We start from the raw sequence: 23,576 nt of genomic DNA on the forward strand, positions 1-23,576 counted from the left end.
GTGTTTGTGAATATATATATATATATATATATATTCACTGAAAAAAACATAGGTTTCATGCACGTTATAGTTAGGAATTGGCATTTAAAAAACCTTTGAAATTCACTGAAAAAACCAAAGGTTTCAGGGGTGTTATAGTTAAGAATTGGCATTTAAAAAACCTGAGAAATTCACTAAAAAAAACATAGGTTTCAGGGGCGTTATAGTTAGCTGGACATTTCCCCCATACAAAACCCTAGAAATTCCCCTCTTATAGTTAGTTCAGCTAACTATAACTCACGCCCCCGCAATGCACTGCTGATGATGTCACATATTACATCACTCATGACATGGTCAGTGACATCACTGATGACTCTTAAATGACATCACTTATGACATCACTGATGACATCATCCAGTGAATGTGTGTTGTTCTGAGAAGTTTAAATATGTTCTATATATTTATAGTGAAAGGCCTATGGAAGAATGAGTGGGTGTATAAGTGTGTGAATGGGTGATTTTCTAGGTGCGTAACTGACTCTATAAGTCAGTCATTAAATTTATCTTACTGCAGACTAGTGACTAAACTGTGTGAATATCTGTATGTGTCTGTGTGTTGTATAAGTGACTGCATGGTTTTGTGAATAGCTATATCAGTGTCTATATGGGTTATTGATTGGTTGTCTGAGTATCTGTATGGGTGCCTGAGTGTTTGTGTGTGTAGGGTGTGTGCAACTCTGTGCATAGATGTGTGAGTGGGTGATTCAGTGGGTGCATTGTTTTAAGAGTGCATCTGTGATGGACTGTATGGTTGGGTGACTGTATGTAAGGGTGTGTTAGTGATTGAATGTATATCTCAGTTGTACATGTGTCAGTAACTACATATGTGAAACGCAGTGTATATGTGTGTAAGAGTATATAGCTATTTATATGTGAGTGTGTGTGATTTTGGGAGTGGCTGTATGGATGAGTGTGTGCTTGTATCAGTAATTGTATAAGAGCGTCAGAATTTGTTAGTATTTTTATGAGTAAGTGAACTTGAGTGTGTTTAACTGTATAGGTGAGTAAATTGGACTGTAATTAATTATTTGCATGACTGACTAGGTGTGTCAGTACCTCAATGGATGATTGGCGATGTGTGAGTGTCTATATAGGTGTATAAATGCATATGATTGTCCTGTACTGAGTGACTGTAAGTATGAGTGACTGTACAGGTGAGTGAGTGGAGGTGTATGTAGACCTAAGAGTCAATGAGTGGGTATGTAGTTATTGGTATTGGAGTATCTATGGCTTTCAAAATGGCCGTCTGAAATTTTGAATCGGTGTATCAAACGTTATATTAGGGTGTGAGAAGATGCACTAATTTATCACATGGATGACGTCATCACTGATTTCATCAGTGATGTCATTTGAGATGTCATCAGTGATGTCACTGACCAGGTCATGAGTGATGTAATATGTGACGTCATCAGCAGTGCATTGCGTGGGGGCGAGTTATAGTTAGCTGAACTAACTATAACAGGGGAATTTCTATGGTTTTGTACGAGGGAAATGTCCAGCTAACTATAACGCCCCTGAAACCTATGTTTTTTTTAGGGAATTTCGAAGGTTTTTTAAATGCCAATTCCGAACTATAACGCCCCTGAAACCTTTGGTTTTTTCAGTGAATTTCAAAGGTTTTTTAAATGCCAATTCCTAACTATAACGTGCATGAAACCTATGGTTTTTTCAGTGAATTTCAAGGGTTTTTTAAATGCTAATTCCTATCTATAACTTATCTCTGAAGATATCATGTTTAATTATTTAGATTGGATTTGTATATTTTTCAAATTCAGTGTGTCAGTTTTATTAATTACATTTCTTTTACAAATACTTTATCACCGTTTTTTAAACTTATTTTTTCAATTAATTCTTTTAAAAATTTAAAAATATTATTTGAACTTAATTGGTTTTTCAAACATATTTGTTTATATTTTTCAAAATATTTTTTTAACTATGTGCAAAACTTTATTTCATATATATTTTTCAATGTTTTTGGATCCGCGCACCCTAAGCGCACCGTTCCCAATCCCTACGCGATAGCATCCGCGCATGGTATGCGTCGGGTACGTGTTTAGTGAGCGATCGCAATGCGACCGGTACGCGACGCCCAGCCTATACACGACATGTACGATGTACGTAACGCGACGTTTACGCGCTTCCGCGATGCGTCATCTGCGTCTATGACGCGGTAGGTGCACGGATCCCACGAAGTATTTAACATTTAAAAAAACATATATTTTTTTTTCATGTGAATATTAATTGAAGACAAACTCTAAACTAGTCTTAAAACTAAAATATTTTTACATCTAATCCTATAATTATTTTTTTATCCAATTTCGCGGATACGCGCTGGGTGCGTGCAGCGTACACGCAGGGTGCGCGGATCCCATGTGACCTGCAAAAAAAGAGATTTGATTGGTTCATTACACTTCCTCTTCTAACTATTGAAAGACCCCACCCATTTCAATCATTCTTCTTTGACCTTCTTTAGAACACCATCTCTTTGGAGAGAAGAAGATTTTTTAGACTAAGTTTACACTTAGCTCTAACTTTTTTCAACCAAAAATGGCTTCAGGGCAGCAGGCATCACCTGCATCACCTCATACTTCTGAGGATGAATTTTTGGCGGAGGCACCACCCAAAAAACGTTTTTCTTCAGTGGTGTGGACATTTTTTAATTTTCCCGAGGGGGAGAATAAGACCAATGCCACCTTGGTCACGTGCAAGATTTGCAAAAGAGTCCTGTTGCGAGGGGATCCTAACAAGAAATACTCTTGCGGCACGGCAAGTATGATGAAGCACATGAGGACCCTTTATCCGAACAATCTTGCACGAGAAGAGTGCCTACGGATGAGAAACACTCCTGCTCCTGCGCCATCCACCTCATCGCAGCCGAGCACATCAAGAGTGCATCCATCAGCCCAAACCTTGGACATCCGTCCTCAATTTCAATTTTTAAAAGTGCTCTGCACTAAGTGCAATGCGACTTTGTGCTATGGTGAGCCACATTTGCTAGTTTAAAAAAAAATAAGAATTATTGTTCCCTGATGTTCATTGTTTGGTTTCTCCTGTTTTTGTTTGTTTTTTTTGTGCAGAAAAACCAAAAAAAATAAAATAAAATTCAGAAAACAAAAAAAATTATAAAAGAAGAAAGAAAAAAAAAAAAGTTCTTGTAAGAACTAACTTTCCTGGTTTAAAAAAAGAGCTACATTTCTTTGTTAGTGTTAGTTTAGATGAATGTATGTGTAGTACATAATTGACTGAATGAATGCATTAGTAGCGTATGGTGAATGTATAAGTGCAGAAGTATGAGGAAGTGCTGCAGCATCACACAGTAACCTCTTTAACTGCAGTGTGCTGTAGTACTTCCGAAGCACAGGGATGCAACATATGTACATAAATATGTTGTAAATCTATGCTTCTGTCTGCACGGCTGCTTAAACTGCAGCCATGTGGTGACACAGGCACCCTTGCACCATAGTGCAAGGATATCTGTGTCCTGTGCTGTTTGTTTTTCTGCAGGAAGACACACCTTCCTGCACAAAAACAATGAGAAAATGCATTTTTCTCCTTCAATGTATGCTGAACATTTCAGCATGCATTGAAGATATAAAAATGTGGAGAAATGAAAACAATTCTCCTTGTTGTGCTTTCCTACACCAATTTTAGAATGGTGCACCATTCACACACATATCGAGATTTATGATTTCTGATAAATCTAGACGTGTCTTGTTCTATGAGTATTCAGTGCAATCATGCACAACAACACTTATAGAACACCCTTTCAAAACAAAGTGGTCTGCATGATGAGGTTGTATTTACATGGAGTATAAAAAGTGCACAGAGTGCCTTTTCCTCTCTTTGTAAATATGAAAGAGTATCTTACACAATAACTATGTTACAAAAGGTGACATATTTCCATTTTCAAAATTCCTTGCGAATGATAAAAGGTAAGCACAGAGTTTTGTCTACAAAGATGTTCAAAGAAGAATTATTGAAATAATTGTGGTCCTTCAATAGCTAAAATAGGAAATATTATGAGCCCCTCAAATCTCTTTTTTTGCAGGTCACATGATATCTGATTATGGTCAGATTTCAAAACTACATAGGTATAAACAGAGTGTTTTTAGAAACATGTTTCCACTTTGTAGCTTCTTGCAGACCTCCTCATTCTGCATATTGAGACTTAGTTAAACTTACCTTCACAGTAATAGGAAAAAAAATGGTACACATTTTTTTCACATTTTCATTCCAATCATAATTCTTAAAAATTGCTTATTTTAAAATTTGGATCTGTGAAAGAAAAGGAAAAAAAAATTCTAACATGTAATAATACATTTTTTACAACACAGCATAATTTCCACAAAGTAATTTTTTTGCCTTTTTTGCTGTTCTCAGAATATATTATATTTCACTAAAAATAGTGATTTCAATCGTACTCATCACTTAATAGCAGGCAAAAAAAAAAAAATCACAAAGATTGTTAAAAAAACAACAACATGCTATTCTCAACAAAATACCACAAGATACAAATCACAGATATATACAATGTTTACAGCTAACAAAATTTTATAAGTTTATCTTACAAAAACTGTAAATGTTGTCGCTTTAAAATATTCACCGAATCTAAGGATGAATTTTTGGAGGACGCACCACGCCCACAACGTTTTCCTTCAGTGATGTGGAAATTTTCTACTTTTCTCGAGGGGCAAACAAAGACCCATGCCACCTTTGTCACGCGCAAGATTTGCAAAAGAGTTCTGTTGCGAGGGGATCCTAACAAAAAATACACGTGCGGCACGGCAAGTATGATGAAACACCTAAGAACCCTTCTTCCAAACAATCTTGCACGAGAAGATTGCAAACAGATGAGAAACACTCCTGTTCTGTACCTGTAAAAAAGAATCACAAATAAATGTATATTAATAACTTTCAAATTTATACTATTCTATTACTGTACAAACACATTTTATATAAAAACTGACTAAGAAACTATAGCCCTGAACCACAAGTGTGACGATGGTTAAAACACTACATGCATAGTGCATACTACTTTGAAGCAGTTCATGCCCTAAAGCCTACCTCACTAAGGGCCATATGTAGGAAGCCAAATACCGGTCGGTAACGGCCGATTTTCGGTAAATATCCCGTTACCTACCGGTATTTAGGCTTTTGCTATGTAGGGGGCATATTTCAGGATTCAGTAATTTACCGAATCGGTAAAATTACCGAATCAGTAAAATTACCGATTCGGTAAATACCGAATCCTGAAATGATATGTAGGGAGAGTGTCTCATCGGTGTGTGGATTCGTTATTTACCACCAACTAAAAGTTGATGGTAAATGACGAATACCTGTAAAAAAGCATTATTGTGCTATTTGAAATGTGCAATGTGGCAGACATACATGCCCTTAGGGCATGTATGTGCGCCACATGTGCACACATGCACGAATCAGGGGTGCAACAGGGTGTCAATGTGACACCCTGCCACCCATGATAATGCCTCCCCTATTACCGATTCGGTAAATACCGATTCTTAAATACCGATATTTACCGAATCGGTAATAATTTACCTACATTACATTTACCGATTCATAAATACCGAATCTGTAAAATTCGGTATTTAAGAATCGGTAAATGTAATTTACCTACATATGGCCCTAAAACACTACATGCTAACTGACTAAATGATTACAGTACTATAAGGAGACACACTGGGTGAGTGACAGGGTGTTTGCTAGAAGTGTATGAATACTAACTAGGGAACTGAAGGTGTGAAACACAACTGTGTAGGTGATTAGAGGCCTGCATGCATAGTGAATAGGCATTTAAAGCAGTCCATGTGGTAAGGCCTGGCTCACTGCATGACTACTTGGGTACTGACTGAATGATTAGAGTACAGCAAGGAGAGTGCCTAGGTGAATTTATAAGTGGTAGGCTTTTCGCACAGGGAATGGATTAGTACTTGGTACTGAATGGGTCACTAGAGGAGTGCAAAGGCAGTGACAGGATGTTTGCTGGACTGTACGGATACTGACTAGGGAATTGAAAGTGTGAAAGACAAGTGTCTAGGTGGTTAGAAGACTGCATACATAGTGGATAGGAGTTTGAAGCAGTCCATGTGCGAACTCCTGGTTCTGTGCATGAATACTTAGGCACTGACTGAATGATTAGAGTACTGCAAAGATAGTATCTTGGTGAATTTATAAGTGTTTGAGTTTTCGCACAGTGAATGGATTAGTACATGATGCTGAATGGGTCACAACAACCACTATACCTAGGACTTTACCAAACATCATTCACTACTGTGGAACTGATAAGGGAACTGCACACAATCTACATATTTCAGGACTGCACTTTTGTGTCAAAGCCTGACTCATTTAATCAAAGCATAAGCAAAAACTGCCTTCTAATGCTACTAAAACTTGACAACAAGACATATTTTAAAACATTTATCTGTCAGCAAATACACAATGTTACCAAATGCTTCTCTCACAGTGGTTCCCAAATGCATACATACTCACTGTGTGATTCTAGACAAACAACACTATCCCTTGCACTATACCAAAACACATTTCTTCATCTAGAAGAACTACTACATTTTAGTATAGAAACATAACATAACTCATTTCACAAATTCATAAACAATGACTGGTTTCTAATTCTACCAAAATATAAAAACTGCACAGTTATCTGTCTGCAAACACATGAAAAACACAAATGCTTATCACAGAATGGTTTCTACATGCACACACACTGTCAATAAGATTGTAGAGAAAAAAAGTACTCCCTACACTTTAGCAGGAGAAAACCATTAGTCTGATTAAAATCAAAATAGTCTACATACATCCCCTCACAATTAAATAACTCATCTTTCAAGTTGTTTTGTAGATTAAGAAGTATATCAGTCACTCACCATATTTTCTTTTACAGAATCTCTGCACTGTGCACCTCTCAGCAAAAACAAAGAATGGAAAAGTTTCCCTTTCATTTTCCACACATATACATGTAAACATCAAATCACAATCCTTCACACATAAACTCAAAAGCAAACACACATTTCTATTGGTTAAACATTTCAACCCTTTCCAACTGAAATACATTTAAACCCTTCCCCCAATCTGCCTTCTGCCTGTTACCATAGAAGCAAGTCATGCATCGGGAAAACGCGTTTTGGGACCCCTCCTTTTTCTCGGCCCCCGCTTGACAAATCACCCCGAAACTTTCAGGGTAGGAGCTGAGCGGAGCGCCCCATTAGTTTTGAAAATTTCGCGAGGATTCGTCAACCGGCGCCAAAGCTATTCAAAATAGAATTTTGAGATTTCCTATGGAAACTAGGTTGTAACTATAACTATATACTGGCGACCGCCAGTAGATAATATATATATATATATATATATATATATATATATATATATATATATACACATATATATATACACACACACACATATATATTTCCTCTTAGTTAAGAGAAGGCCCGCACTCAATTCCTTGGGACATTTGAATTTATTCAGCACTTGCTTACAGGAACTTATAGCTTCTTTGAATGTGCTATTCAAACCTTCTTAAGCACTAGTTTAGAAGTTTGAAAAGCACATTTAAAAAAGCTACAAGTCGACAGAGGAAATATACTGACTGTGAAAGTCTTGTGCATTTAGAGTACTGAAATACTAAAAAGAAATTCTCATGCTTGCAATCACATAGACAAGATACTAGCTCCTTTGAGTCATATACATGGCGTCAGATACATGGCTGTGAGTGCTTAAGAAGGTTTGAAAAGCACATTCAAAGAAGCTACAAGTCGACAGAGGAAATATACTGACTGTGAAAGTCTTGTGCATTTAGGGCACCAAAATACTTAAAAGAAATTACAATTTCCACTACTGCATTTTAGAAAATATTGCATGAACTGCTGTTTAGCTTTTAAATGTTTTTTTTGTTCGTAATTTTCATGCATGCTTGCAATCAGTCGGTACGAACACACAACCATGTTTATGACTCAAAGGAGAAAGTATCTTGTCTATGTGATTGCAAGCCTGTGGAGAATATTTAAACTGCGAAAAAACACAAGGCTTTTAGGTTGACAAAGGCTGAATGATCAGCCAAAACGCGTTCCTGTGAGCAAGTGCTGAATAAAATGAAATGCCCTAAGGAATCGAGTGTCGGCCTTCTCTTAACTAGGGGGAAATGTCTTTGATGTTTAAAGAGGCGTGAGGTGTATCGCCTCTCTCCTGTACCACTGACCATTAGGAAGCACTCCAGCAAATCCACTTACCCAGACTGGGGAATATATATGTAAGACCGCTGGCCTTCAGGATGTTATAACTCTAAAAAGTGCGGACGCATTAGGTAGTAGGAGTTAAGGTATCTAAAATGAGCTGAGCTTGCATAAATATGCTAGAAAAGTGAAACTGTTAAAATTTTATATTAATGTTGCATGTATAGATTTGTGTTTCTTTTCTTTTATGTTTATGCAACACGTGATCTGCCTACACTATAAAAGGTGAGCTCAATATGGTGCCTATTACCATGTGTGGCAAAGGCCGGTGCTTCGGCCGAAACGCGTTCATGTCGGCTAAAACCTTGAATTAACATATCGGTTGTCTACAAACTGCTATCCTTCCTGTGCTGTGTCAGATCCTGTCTTTATTCATGGACGGGTCTTGATGGTAATGTGTTAACGAGCTGTTAGTCTCGTCACTGACACTCCCCTTCAATCAATCAAGAGGCTTTATTCGAGAAATTCTCATAAAAGCAGTACACACAATGATAATTTTTAGAAAACATTGTTAAAATCATACCTCATAAAATGTACAGACAATCAGAATTCGGAAAACTAGATATAAACACAATGCATTAGCACAGTAACCAATATTACGTTCTTTTAATTAAATAGCTCCTAAACAATGACACTCTGCCTAATGGACCATGCCCACCCCAAAAATTTAGCGGTTGCTACAGTCAGTTGAAGACAGGAGCTAGTGCAAATAATTCTCATAGCTACAGAGCTGCTGGGAGCACCTACATTTTTACAGGCCGGTGCTAACCAAATACGTTGTGGGGCTGCATAGGCTTTGCAGGAAAACAAGAAGTGCCCAATGGACTATTTTGTAATTCCACAGGCAGGACAGGTAGTATCGGTAGAACCCCTCCACCTCCCGGTTAAAGACCTTAAAGGGAGGGCACCTATCCTCAATTGAAAGAAAAGTTTCCTATCCCTTGGGTTAGTTATAATGTCCCCTTCATTCAGGTGCACCGTGGCAACCAACGCTTTTGGTGGACTGTATACTATAAGTAATACTCCGCGGAGCCCCCCGAGCTGGTACTGAATGTGTACTGCGGACTGCCTGCGGTCGAGACGTCGGATGGCGTTTGAAACGGCTGGTAATCAATACGGAGGTAATTGGAGCTATTGGGAAGCGGGCTAGCAGCATTCAGCTGCGAAGACAGTCATGCCAGCACCTCCGAGGAGTATTCACGCGGTTTTAGTAGCCGTTTACATTAAAGCACGGAAGGATGTGTACTTTAATTGAAGGTTAAACACTGTGCACTGAATAGGAATTATGTTTAACACGAACTGCTTGAATTTTATTTTGGAACCTCCTAGCTCGGTCACATGGAGTTACAACTTACATTCAAATGCACATTTTACATCTAAATGGTGCAGGAAAAAATAAGGTTACAGAGGGTTTGTAACCTTAAGAACAATATATTACTTGGCATCTGGTGTTATCAGTGGTTCAGCTATTTGACCCCTATGCACCATTAGGAGAGACTTGTGACTTTCCAAAGGTATAAATCACAGTCAGTGACTGAAATGAACATTTTCCTCTAAGTGGCACCTGGAAGAGAAAAATAACTCTCTTTTATTTTCCATTTTACAAAGGACATTGTCTGGCAAATGATTACGGGGAAATTGTAATGTGTGATACTTTCCGTTCTTTGAGAAACCTGATTTTGTTAAGGGCACAATGTATTAACATTTCTGAGTATAGTAGGCATACATTGTGGCCCAGGCTTTTAAATCTCTCCACCGTTTACCTGTGCTGTGTGGTGTTTGGCACGAGTTTGAGTTTTGCAGTGAGGTCCCAACACTGGATGTTGGTATTTAACTGGCTGGTCTTCACGATGTTATAACTCTAAAAAGTGTGGACTCGATTAGCAGTGCACGCATTAGGTAGTAGGAGTTATGGTATCTTAAATGAGCTGGGCTTGCATCAAATATGCTAGAAAAGTGAAACTGTTACAATTTTATATTATTGCTGCATGTATAGATATGTTTTTCTTTCCTATTATGTTTATGCAACATGTGATCTGCCTACAAGATAAAAGGTGAGCTCAATATGGCGCCCACCATGTGTGACAAAGGCCGGTTTCCCTGGCCGAAACGCGTTTATGTTGGCTAAAACCTTGAATTAGAATCTCGCTGGTCTACAAACTGTTATCCTGTGCTGTGTCAGAGCCAGTCTTTATGAAACACCAAACAAAGTCCAACCTTTAACTACAGAGATGTTACTATCCTTCTTTCTTCAGTAATTGAGAAAGCTGGTCAGTTTTCCTAAGTCTGTATAGGGAAAAAAAACTGTTTTGTTAAAATAACCCTCACCCACCAAAAGGTCCCTTGGTGGCAAGCTTCGTCATCGGATTCTTCCCGCCCGCTGAGGGACGGGGTGTGCTATGATCGACGTCGTGGTAGCACTTATTAGTGAAGTGATGCTATGTGTGATGTAAGTGGAAGGGTCTGAGTGGATATAGTGGGATTAAAAAATACCTGGCTGTGTGGAAACTAAATTGTAATACTCCTTATAGCTGGTATTATCAAAAGTGGGGAGTAGAGGTTTGTATGCTACGATGGGCTACTACCTCCCTAGTCTACATGTTTCAAAGCCATCCCCCTGACTTTTCTTCAGGACCAAAAAGTGATCCTTCTGCCACTCTATGTTAGAAAACAACCTTGTGGATTTGTCTGCTCAATTTTTCAGATTTTAGTGCATATAGAAAAACATGCACTGATACAATACCTAATTGGTATGATCATACAAGTTTTAGTTCTGTAAGTATAGAAAAACATGATCAAATGCAGTAATATTGCAATTATTGGACCACATCACCAAACTCGTGGGAGGTCTACTCAGTGATATATTTTTCTCATGTGCACGACAACTTATGATTCAAGTGGGTGCCGTGCTGCCCCTGATTGTCACACACAATACATTACAAGACATACCACATAAAACATAAAACACACACTCTTAATGGTTGGTATCCATGGCATTAGAAACTATGTCTAAAAATCTTTTTGCCTCTTTTTGTGTCACTGTAACGGGAACTGGGGAAAGCTCTATAAAATCGAATACAGAAAAAACGTGTCATACAGAAAATGCGTGTAGCAGAATTGACATACACTAATGTAACCAAACTATAGCCCCATGAATTTTTGCAAGGGAGGGGAGAAGCGCTTGTAGTCACACACTGTGGGAGACAAAATGTACAGGAGATGGACAATAAAGGAACTGCTCTAATGTAAGAGACTTCAAGAAACAGGAGGAAGATTTATGAGTGAAATTCAGCAAGAGAAATTACCTAACCAAAGTGGTAGACAAAGCACTCAAACGAGCCAGGAATAACAACAGGGAGGCTCTGTTAGAACTAGTACCGGAAAAAACAAAAGAAGAAAGATCCATATGTATAACAACTTTCAACACAGGTTCCAACCAAGTCACCAAAATAAAAAACAAACATTGGCATATACTGAACAGCGGCCACCTAAACCTACCCAAACCTATGTTTTCACACAGGAGACAAAGAAACCTGCGAGACATGTTGGTTCACACCGGGCCACGTGCAACTACACAAGCATAATCAACCATTACGCTGCTTCCAGCATTGAGTGGACACTACCCATGTGGACACTGTAGCATGTGCAATTTGACAAAAAAAAGAGCAAAAATGTCACTTTCCAGAACAACACAGAGTGGGAACTGCGCCGCTTCATTAACTGCAACAGCAAGAACGTGATCTACATGATCACCTGCCCATGCAGAAAACACAACATTGAGATGACCACATGCCCAGTTAAAACATGCACTTGTGAGCACAAGAGCAATATCAAGTGTAAAAGAACAACTACAAAAATGTCATCACATTACCTGGAGGCCACCCACACTATACAGGACAAACAATGGACAGTCATAGAGCAGGTGCACAACGAGGGGGCACTATCTGAGAAGGAACAACGCTGGGTGTTCCGTTTGGGCACTAATGTCACAGGACGCAATGGCGACATCCTATGTGGACAACTGAAATGACAAGGTCTGCCGATAATGAGATCCTGCATATTCCCAGAAAGTGTTGACAACTATTCTGTTTTTTCCACACCAGGAATGATAGGAGCCAGCCTTCCCTACTTTTTCATCTCAAACTCACAGCTTCCAATTCTTCGTAAAATCACACTATGTGAAGGGACGACCAACACAGTTACCATGAGGGTAAGCTGGTTTTTATGATGGGAGCAAATATGGGTGTCCTACACAAGTCACGAGTGGGACTCTATTTAGAGGTTCTTCTACATCAAATAGAGAGGCTCAGGAGGAAAAACATTAATCTTATTCACTAAGACGAAAGTTCTGACAGGCAACAGGTCAATAAGACCTTAGATCACTAAATGAGTGTGCATGTGGGACGAATCTGCAGTATGTATCTACAGTGAGCCAGAAAGGAAAAGAACACAGTCACACTCTATACAGGTTACTATAGGGACCATAAGGGGCATCCAAAAGAACATTTACCGAAAAGCGTGCTTTATTTATTTTTAAAGTTAACCACAAGTTTCCTCTATTAGCAGTAACCGGTAATAATCATATTTTTTCAGCCATTTCCGAGAATAGCAGGATCTCCTACGGTTAATAGTGAGATGTGGAAGTAACCTTGCATAGCCGAGGTAACGTTCCATTATTGGGCGGCCATTTCGAGAGGTTTTACATTGCAGCCTTTTTCCATACAAGCGCGAAACACTGATGAATGCAGGTACTTAAACTAGCCTAGGTCAGTCATTCTGTGTTCATCGGAGCCATGGGGAGGCATTGCTAGGGTGAGAGAGCAACTTTGATAATGTAAGTACGGCACATCCGATCCCCCAAGATAACGAGCATCTAGAGACGACGAATGTATCGTTTTTCAACAAAACCTTTTTGTCCATCTACTTTACATTTTGTCTCCCACAGTGTGTGACTACAAGCGCTCCTCCTCTCCCATGCAAAAGCTCATGGGGCTATAGTTTGGTAACATTAGTGTATGTAAATTCTGCTACACGCATTTTCTGTAAGACACGTTTTTTTCTGTATTTGATTTTAAGGAGCTTTCCCCAGTTCCCATTACAGTGACAAAACAGAGGCAAAAAGATCTATAGGCACAGTTTCTAATGCTATGGATACCAACCATTAAGAGTGTGTGTTTTATGTTTTATTTGGTATGTCTTGTAATGTATTGTATGTGACAATCAGGGGCAGCACAGCACGCATTTGAATCATAAGTTGCCGTGCACATGAGAAAAATATATCACTGAGTAGACCTCCCACGAGTTTGGTGATGTGGTCCAATAATTGCAATATTACTGTAATTAATCATGATTTTCTATCCTTACAATACTAAAACTCGTATGATCAAACCAATTAGGTATTGAATCAGTCCATGTTTTTCTAAATGCACTAAAATCCGCAAAATTGAGCAGGCACATCCATAAGGTTGTTTTCTAACACAGAGTGGTACAGGGATCACTTTTTGGTCCTGATGAGAAGTCAGGGGTATGGCTTCAAAACATGTAGACTAGTGAGGTAGTAGCCCATCGTAGCATACAAACCTCTACTCTCCGCTTTTAATAATACCAGCTATAAGGAGTATTACAATTTTAGTTTCCACACAGCCAGGTACTTTTAATCGCACTATATCCACTCCGACCCTTCCACTCTCACATCACACATAGCATCACTTCACTAATAAATGCTCCCACGGCGTCGGTCATAGCAAGCCCCGTCCCGCAACGGGGCGGGAAGAACCCGATGATGAAGCATGCCACCAAGGGACCTTTTGGTGGGTGAGGGTTATCTTAACAAAATAGTGTGTTTTTCCTATACAGACTTAGGAAAACTGACCAGCTTTCTCAAATACTGAAGAAAGAAGGATAGTAACATTTATGTAGTTAAAGGTTGGACTTTGTTTGGTTTTTCACAATTTACAGAGGAGGGTAAGTCCAACACCTATTGAACCTCTTCCCTCCTTTTCTTGTTTATATCCACAAGCCTGTCTTTGTGTATGGATGGGTCTTGATGGTAATATATATAGATAGATATATGTGCAAATTTAAATGAAATATGTCATCATTTGTGTATTTGTTTGATGAATGTCTGTTTCTGTATTTTTCTGTGTAGTGTTATGCTGTTCAGTTGATCAAAAATGATTAGGTTGTGTGTCCCCTGCTTCTAATAAGGACTCGGTGGGGTTCCCCTGATTCCAATAATGATTCAGTGGGGATCCCTGGGTTCCTGTAGTGATTAAGTGGGGAGGTCCACAGAATTCATAAGGTTAAGAACCACTGGCATAGAGCACAGAGTAAGTGCACACACAACATTCTATTTTCTAGTGGCTGGTGGCACACCGGAGACAGATAAGCACACTGTAGTTAGGCGCATCCAGCCAGTAGAGACCAAAAATGGATGACCACGACCCCAGGGACGCAAACACGCATATCTGTCTCTCTACCACCATCCTGTGTTCAGATTTCTAAATACTGACATTGCATTCCAGACATAGAGAGATGCCAGTATGGCACGAAGACGGGGGACAGGGGTGTGTGTGTGTGTGTGTGTGTAGTTAGGAAAATAAGGTTTTAGTAAAACATATTCAGGTTTGTTAAAATAGCATATCCTGTCTTTATAAGAAGAGATTTTAAAAAATGCTTTCCGCAACTTGGTACTTGTAATGGACACATTGGAATTAAAATGTTCACTTATTGTTTACATTCCATGAACAGGAAGCTTTTTAAACAAAGGTCAATTGTAAAACTTACACGAGTGGTTTAGGTCTATCAATATTTAAATTCACTATTATTAGCGAGAGGGAAAGCAAAAGCAAATCAGACTAAGACCAGACCAAATGCAGGGGCTGCGTTATGCCCCTGCATTTAACTGGACCTTGAATCGAAGGGAGATAACGGAGCCTGTGAAGTATTGGCCAGGTGCAGACAGATAGTTTGCAGTTGAAGATTAATCTAGCTCAGTGTTTCCCAAACCTTTTAGAACCACAACCCAATTTTTAGAATGACAAACGTTTGCTACCCACGTAGCTTTAAAGGACAGAAGGTGCGCGATTTTTTAATGTAACTAAAGCATTGTGTGATAGCACACTGTCATTTATAAACAGTACATTTTCCATTGAAATGGCCACTACATTTCCACAGAGACACAGTTTTACTGATAAAACTGCATTGAAGGCGCAAATGATAGTGTGTGCTAATCAGGGTTTCAGTGAATATTTATTATTTGTGCATCATCATCTTGATTTGTTTTTGATCCTATGAAAGTCTGTGTTTCCATCACACTTCCCAATTACAAAAAACGCTTCCATTTTGCTTTCCTTACGAGAATATAAGCCTGTCATCAACAAGCTCCGTGACCTGGGGATTCGCTACTAGTGGGGCCACCCCTTTACCCTTTTGTTCACATAGGAGGGCAAGCGCTGCTCGCTGAGATCACTCACGGAGGCTAAACACCTACTGGGCCTTGCTGTCGACCCTCAAGATCATCACGATGCCCCCTCTGTGAGGGGGGCCTTCTGGGAGAAATCTCTGGCCTCTATAGACCACGGTGAAACCACAGCCCCCCACAAACGGCAGGCTGAAGCGTCCGCACAGGAAACCAAGCAAGACATCATTCACCACCTCCATGGCCTAGGGGTGGTGCCTCTCCCTCTCGCTCCACCACAGGCTTCCTCGTTATATAGACGCTCCACCACGCTGTTATCCGCCAGCATACATATATTGACACTGCCCTGTGTACTTCTGCTTATCTAGGAGAGGACTTCCCTTATACTGTGTATTAGACTCTGCTCCTCCTCTGATGACCACCCCTACGGCGACTTGTTCCCCAGGAGTGTGACTCCTCTAGCGGGGCTGGAGCGCTTAGGTGCCATCCTCCGCATGCCGTGGAAGTCGCTGTTGGACCCTGTTGGTCTGTTGTTTATATTAGTTATGTTCTGTTTTCCGTAAAAGGTTGATTAATTTTGTTTGTGGGATTTCCTGTGGTTGACAAACTGTTGCACTTACCAACGGGGGATAGGGAGGTGTGGGTGCATGCAGTATCGTTTACACTTTCAGGGCTCTGCCTAATAGATCCCCATTAAGGCAGACCACGCTTGGGTTTTTCTGTTAGCTGCCCCCCTTGGGGGACGATTTGGGCGATAGTGGATTCCCTCTCCATACAAACACAAAGGGCCCTTTCGTGCTATTTCGTCTCCATAGGTAGAGTACCTTAATACTCCAATACTTTAAGTACCAGCTGTGGGTCAATACTTCGTCTTAGAAAATCCTGTGGATCTCTCATAACATAGATCCCTAGATATCAGAAACCTTCGGGGTTCAGCAGGGCCAGACAGTCATGAGGCAGGCGGGGGTCTCAACCGACAGGGGATATATTACTGACTTAGTTCAGTTAATTGTGTATCCAGAGTTCTCCCTAAATATTCTGAACACCTGTATCACTCTAACTATGGAGCTTTTGGGGGGAGCAATGTATAGTAACACATCATCTGCGTAAAGGGAGATTTTTTTCTTCCCAACCTCCCAGCACCATTATACCCCAAATCAGGGGGTCATGGCGGACCCACGCCGCTAGTGGTTCAAGAGCCAGAGCAAACATCATGGGGATAGCGGGCATACTTGTTGGGTGCCTCTCCAGAGCTCATGCTATGCGAGGTTGTACCGTGTACCTTGACTCTAGCCATGGGGACCTGGTATAGCAGTTTGAGGCATGCTCTGAATTTAGGACTTGGAGAACCTTTTCCGACACCACAAACATGCAGTTCCACTCTACCGAGTCGAACACCATCCTCGCGTCTAAGGTGATCCAGTCTGTGTTTCTCGACACGATTCAGTCAAGTGGAGTACCCCATACAGCCGCTTCAGATTGAGCCGTATGCTCCTACAGGGAACACACCCTGAATGGTCAGTGTGTATTATCGAGGGTAAAACCTCTTGCAATCTAGTTCCTAAGGATTTGGCCAATACTTTTGCTTCCATATTGAGCAAGAAAACCAGTCTATATGAGTTGCACTCAGCTAGGGACTTCCCTTCTTTTGGTATGACCACTATTGTTGCAGTCCACAGAGAGTCTCTTGATACATTGTCAGCATCGGATTGACCACCACCCCTGCTAACCCATTATATAACTCTTCTGATAGACCATTAGACGCTTGCGCCTTGCCCGACTGTAGCTCCCGCAATGTCCGCTGTAGTTCTTCCTCAGTTAGATCAGCCTCCAAGGCTTCCCATTTTTCCCTGGTTAGAAAGTACATACAGTTAGCTTCAGTCATGGAGGTTCGGGAGGCATACAGAGCCTCATAATAAAAGGTGGAGGCTTCAGCTATTGGCACGTTAGTTGTATGAGTATCCCCCTTCTCATCTTTTGCCTCAAGTACCCATAACCTCTCTCTGTCACGGGTTTCCAGCCATGCAAGCAATTTGGCTGCCATATCTCCAATGTCATAGAGACGTTGTTGCGCTGGTAGGGCATGTTTATGGGCTAGATCCTCTGCAGAGCTCTCAAATCTTGTTGACAGAGCAAGAATTGGTGTCTGTCTATTTCCAATCCTGCCACCTGTGCTTTACTTTCAATCTCTAATATTTTGCTCTCAAGGTCTGTGCATTGTCGCCTGGATTCTTATTTCCTACCCCCTATTATTGCCTTATCGCCGTCTTAAATGGCTCCCATAGGGTCAGGGGTGAATCAACAGACCCCTGATTTTCCTTTAAGGATAAGTCTGCGCATCTCCATATCTTGTCTTTAGTTTCCTTATCTTTCATATACCAGGCCAATAACCTAGGCGGTCTTTGGTAATCCACAATCAGGTCTGACAGCTCGACCTCCTCGGGGAGTGATCTGATATTACTCTCGCCAATTGCATTGCCGCCGTAAATTTCGGCAGTTGAGATCGGAGGGTTGCTAAGTAATCAATTCTGCAAAAACTACCATGCTGTGCTGAGAAGTACGTGTATTGTCGACTGTTAGGAATAAGCTGCCTCCAGAGATCCACCAGCCCTGTAGCTGAGGCAACCTGAGGCAGGGGATCTGCCCCCCACGCCTTTCCCCGGCTGTGACACCAGTTCTGTCCATATTCGTGTTGAAGATGGCGTTAAAGTCCCCACCCATCAACAGAATTCCCAGGGGAAGTTCCAACAATAGGTCCCCCAGGTCAGGCAGAGACATTGCCAAGAGTTGAGGCGGGACACAAACTGAACAAATATTTAGACGAGTCCCGTTCCATGTCCCATTAAGGGCTACATATCATCCGTGATCATCTCTCCATACTCTTCAAGAGATGAAATGTAGTGTTTTTTTGATCAGTATTCCCACTCCCAGCGAGTCGGATGTGTATCCTGCATGGGCCTTCAGGACCTATCCCATTCTATCGAAGGTTTATAGTGATGACTCCTCTAGGTGTGTCTCTTGCAGAAGTAATACTTCAGGGCCGTGGCGTCTCAGAAGCTGCAAGACAAATGTACGTTTAATGCTACTCCCCAGCCCGTTAACATTCCATAACATAACATACTTTTAACCCTTGTGAGGCCTCTCGTGTGCCCGTCATCTTTGCCAGCTAAAATGTGCATCCTCGATTGCTGTTGGGTATTAGTGGCCCCCCACACCACCCGTGTGCTGGAAGCCACCCTCTTCTCAACTACATACCCACAAAAGGCGTACTTCTGTGAAGCCTTGGTAACAATTAACCTAAACCATGATACCTGTAACTCCCCCCACCCGCTTTCCTGCTTTGTGGAATTTGAACTACCCACTTCCTCAATTCGCAGAGTGCCTGTCGCCCCAAACATAACATCTAGTGACGGGGCAGACGCAACGTCAACGGCCTGTCGGATAGATACTATTATTACAGTAGAAACATCACTTACAATCAAAATATTAAATTGGCATATCCCCGCTCTAGTCCTACACACACTTTGGGACTGATTTAAAGCGACCATCCATCCTATAATCACATCTATCGCTATTGCCTGGGTACGGGAGGCCAGACTTGTAAAATCTAACTTAACAGTGGAAATTAAACAATTAGAGCAATTGGGCAAAGCCACAACCTCACATTGCACCAAACGGCAGCTCGCTGTGCTACTCAACCAGCTTCACTCACACCGAACAGGAAAGGCTGAACGCACACTCTTGGCGCTGAAACAACGTTATTATGAGGTGGGCAAACTCCTATCTCGTAGGCTTTGTCAGGTACATGCCAGGACTTATAATGCCAAGTTGCAGACAGGGGAGGGGGGATGGGTGATAACCGAAGGATCCAAACTCCAAGCCTTTCACGATTATTATCAAATGTTATGCTCCCGGTAAGATCCACCCCCAGTACAGATCAAAGCATATTTGGGCGCCTGCAAATGGGAACCTTTACATCCATCCCATGCGGATCTCCTTGATGAACCGATTAGTCTCGAGGAACTCCATGTGGTGGTCTGGGCTCTACTCCCGGGTAAAACCCCGGGCCTGACTGCCTACCGGCTTCTCTTTATCAACTCTTTTTACCTGACCTACAAGCCCACCTGGTGCAGCTATTTAATTCCTTCACACATGAAACAGATATCACGTCCACGATGGCCTCTGCCAAAATTTCTCTTATATCCAAGGCAGGCAAAGACCCGACCTTGCGCTCTTCTTATCGCCCCACTGCCTTACTCAACAAGGACTCAAAGTTGCTTACCAAAATACTGGCCTCGAGACTTGAATCCTATCTCCTGGGCCTTGTCAACCTGGATCAGGTTGGCTTTATTCGCCATAGACAGTGTGCGGACAACGTACGCCCCATAGCCCACTTAGTTGAAAAATCGCAACTTTATGATATTCCATCATGCCTTCTCTCATTGGACGCAGAGAAGGCTTTTGATAGGCTAAACTGGTCCTTCCTCCATGCTGTGTTAGTAAAGATTGGGCTGGGGCCGGTTTGCTCTCTAAGATAATTGCCTCATGTGGCACCGGTAGCCACTTTACGGGTAAATGGACAAATCATTAGGCCTGTAACCATTCTTTAAAGAATGTGTCAGGGGTTCCCGCTATCGTCCTTATCATTTGCCCCAGCAGTTGAGCCCCTTGCCCTTGCAATCCGTAACACAGAAACAGTGAAAAGCATTCCCTTTGGTGGTCAAACCCACAAGACTAGCCTCTTTGCGGATGATCTCCTTCTCACACACTCTCAGCTCAAAGTCTCCCTCCCAGGCGTTGTGACCTACATACCGGCCTATGAGGCAGTCTCGCGCTTCCATATCAATATGGTCACGTCATCTGTACTTTCATTCCACCTATGGAGCGACAGGGAATGTCGGACACTTTGTGATCTCTTCGCGGGGGACGTTATGAAGTCCATTGAGCAGTGCCAAGCAGACTATCAACTAAGCGATGCCTCACAGCTTCAATATTGCAAACTGCGGCACTGGGCCTTACACCCCTTGGTTTACTCTGCGGCCATTCATCCCTACACTCTCTTCGAGAAGCTGGTCGGAGCCTATAATGGCTTGAGAGGTCTCATATCCAACACCTACCCTACGCTTCAGCACTCACCACCACTGCCCACCCATGCTTACCAGTCAACATGGCACAATACTTCACAGGAAGATATCATGCCCAAACAATTGGAAACATTATGGCTAGATATACCTAAAACCTACTGCATTTAAATTAATGTGAGCAAGGTGGCAGTGACCACCAACACGCGTCTTTCGCTGCTTCGCTAAAGAAATAAAACTTATTGTAACCAGCTTCAGCAGTATCGGTGCCTGCTTTCCGTAAACCCTGGGAAAGGAGCAGGAGTGGTAATGGATAAATTAATGTTTCAATGGTATTGCATATCATACTGACTCGCCACTATGTACCTGATACTTCCCATCTCTGCTGGCGTTGTAAGCAGGGACTTATGCCATATCTGGTGGTCGTGCAAAGTAATTATTACATTTTAGAAAGAGATACTGGGCCATGTTAAAGACATTGTAGGCTACCCACTCTCACGATCATCTTGGGCATCAGACCAGGCCTTAGCCGCAATGACCCATGCAGACTGAAAACTTATCAGCTATCTGCTTTTAGCAGCGCGGCAACTTATTGCACTCATGCCGAAGCAGACAGACCCTCCCTCAATAGTGCAATGGTTGTGTTGCGTTTGGCATATCTTAGCAATGGAACGGATATCACACAACCTAGCTAGGACAGAGACAAAGTTCCAACGCCTATGGAAGCTCCAAAAAAACGATCTCGTGTATAGAATTCACCTGCTTCAGCCCAGTGAAACTCCAGATGCTCCAGCTTTTTGACTAAAGCTGGGCTTTGCACCCCATTTCAGTGTATCGTCCAGTACTATATGGAGGGGAGTGCCATGGCCCGTACTCCACGCAGGATGCCTTTACCTCTCCTCATGCCCTCCCTGCAGCGAACACCGACCTTTACTTACCTTACTTGTTATGACCCCTTTAAGTTTATAAGTGAATGTTTTTTTCTTTCGTCTTGTTTGTTCCTTTCAGAATATTCAGTCCTGAGGTATCGCTAGATGGTCTATTGTGCATTTATTAGATGATATTTAATTGTGATATACTGTATCTTGTACATATCTTGGCTATTTTATTGATGCATAACTACTTATGCAGAGGTGACTTATGCTATTGTGTTACTCCAACAGAACTACATATTGCTCCTATGCACCAACGCTGACACCATGTTGTTTATGTTTTGCATTTCTGAAAGACTGAGTAAAAATAAAAAAAACACACAGGGACAAAATTTTAGTGGGAAGGACTGTAACATACAATCAGTCTGTGGCGTTTGGTCTTTGGAAGATCATACATTGACAGGTATATGTTGTAGGGAGTGCACATGTAAACATTCTGTGTAGACGGGTATGCAAGCAGTAGTGATAGCCGAGGTACAAGGGATAGATTACAGATCTTTGCTCCAGGTCATGTGCAGCTATCTATTCGAATTAAACACATGCCTCCTTTTACAGCTCACTTTTCCTTGCAGGCTTTGGGACTGGAGGTTGATGACGCCGTCAATACTGGCGAGGCAGAGGAGAACGCCACAGAGGTGAGCACTACGTTTTGCTGGTGCACATGATTCCTTTGGGGTAGGTGGTGGTCTTGTCAGAGGGTGGAAGAGCGAAAACAGAGTGAACGGGGCCTACTAGGAAGCTTGAGATCTGTCTATATGTTGGCAGCCTGTCTATATTTTGGCAGCATAATGTTGGTTGTATTGTATTGCCACATTTAAATAGCACCTAATACCCCTATGTGGGGCACAGAAGCAATTGCCTACATGCTCTCATTGGGGAAGGGTGTGGACTGGCACTCCAGGAGAGGTGGGTATAATGGGCGTGCCCCCTTAATATCGAATCAACAAAATCAATGGAACAGAATATCGAGGACAGGATATCGAAAATAAAATACAGAAACGTAAGTCTAGATTTTCTTTGCCTAACTCCACATACATGTACCTATGTGATGAATATATCTTTAAGGTAAGTAAATCTATAGTCCGTTTATGCACTTATCTTTCAATATTTTACCGTCAATATTCTGTCCTCAAATTAGTTACAACACTGGTCATTGTCTAGAAGTAGCTTGCAGTTGGTTGTGGAGGCTATAGGGGGCAAAGCCATGGGCTCCCAGGGGCCAATAGACAGATTGGTGATGTTATAGAAAATGCGTTACTGTTTAGATATATTAAAAGCTTGCTACATATCTGGATTATAGTATCATGGACATCTAGTCATTAAAATGCCAGGGGTAGCAGAGGTGATGATGCACAACCATTAACCGTTCACTAACATCTCAAGCTTAAACCCATGACCCATCCTTAGCCCATCAAAACCTTTTGGTTGCTTTCTCTGATGTGTTAGCAGAAGGTCAAGCAGTGTCAATTACAGAAATTAAATCGCTCTCTTAGAATCCTGTTTAGGTCCTGTTTCTGCTGCTGCTTTCGTGCCGTCTCACATAAGAGGTTACCAGGTCAATATCACATTTAGCAAAGGCAAACCAGGGGAGCCGCTTCTTTCTAATTGCCATCCATGTAAAATATGTGATAGGATAAGAGTAAGGCCCCTTTACATCACTCTTGTGTTTCTAAAAAAAAATAAACCGCTTCAATGGGGCTAGTGGGCATGCTACAAATGACAAGTTTAGAGCCTGACACAAATGTTTGCCACAGTGTCTCAGCCTTGTCACTTAATAAAGCATGTGTGGGCCTGCCCTGCATTATCAAATTTTACATTTTGCAATAGAGTTCCCACTATTG

At 41.5% G+C, this 23,576-nt stretch overlaps 1 protein-coding gene across 1 annotated transcript in view; it reads left to right on the top strand.

Moving 5' to 3' along the window:
- The window catches only part of SERPINF2 (serpin family F member 2), a 248,280-nt gene that overhangs the window by 35,065 nt on the left and 189,639 nt on the right, over positions 1 to 23,576 (top strand). Inside the window, exon 3 of the mRNA XM_085649072.1 lies at positions 22,308 to 22,370. Within this exon, the coding sequence (XP_085505198.1) occupies positions 22,308 to 22,370 (63 nt within the window). The remainder of the gene's footprint in view (positions 1 to 22,307; positions 22,371 to 23,576) is intronic.

This window comes from Triturus cristatus, chromosome 3_2, assembly GCF_964204655.1.
Source record: "Triturus cristatus chromosome 3_2, aTriCri1.1, whole genome shotgun sequence".
Classification (NCBI taxonomy): Eukaryota; Metazoa; Chordata; class Amphibia; order Caudata; family Salamandridae; genus Triturus; species Triturus cristatus.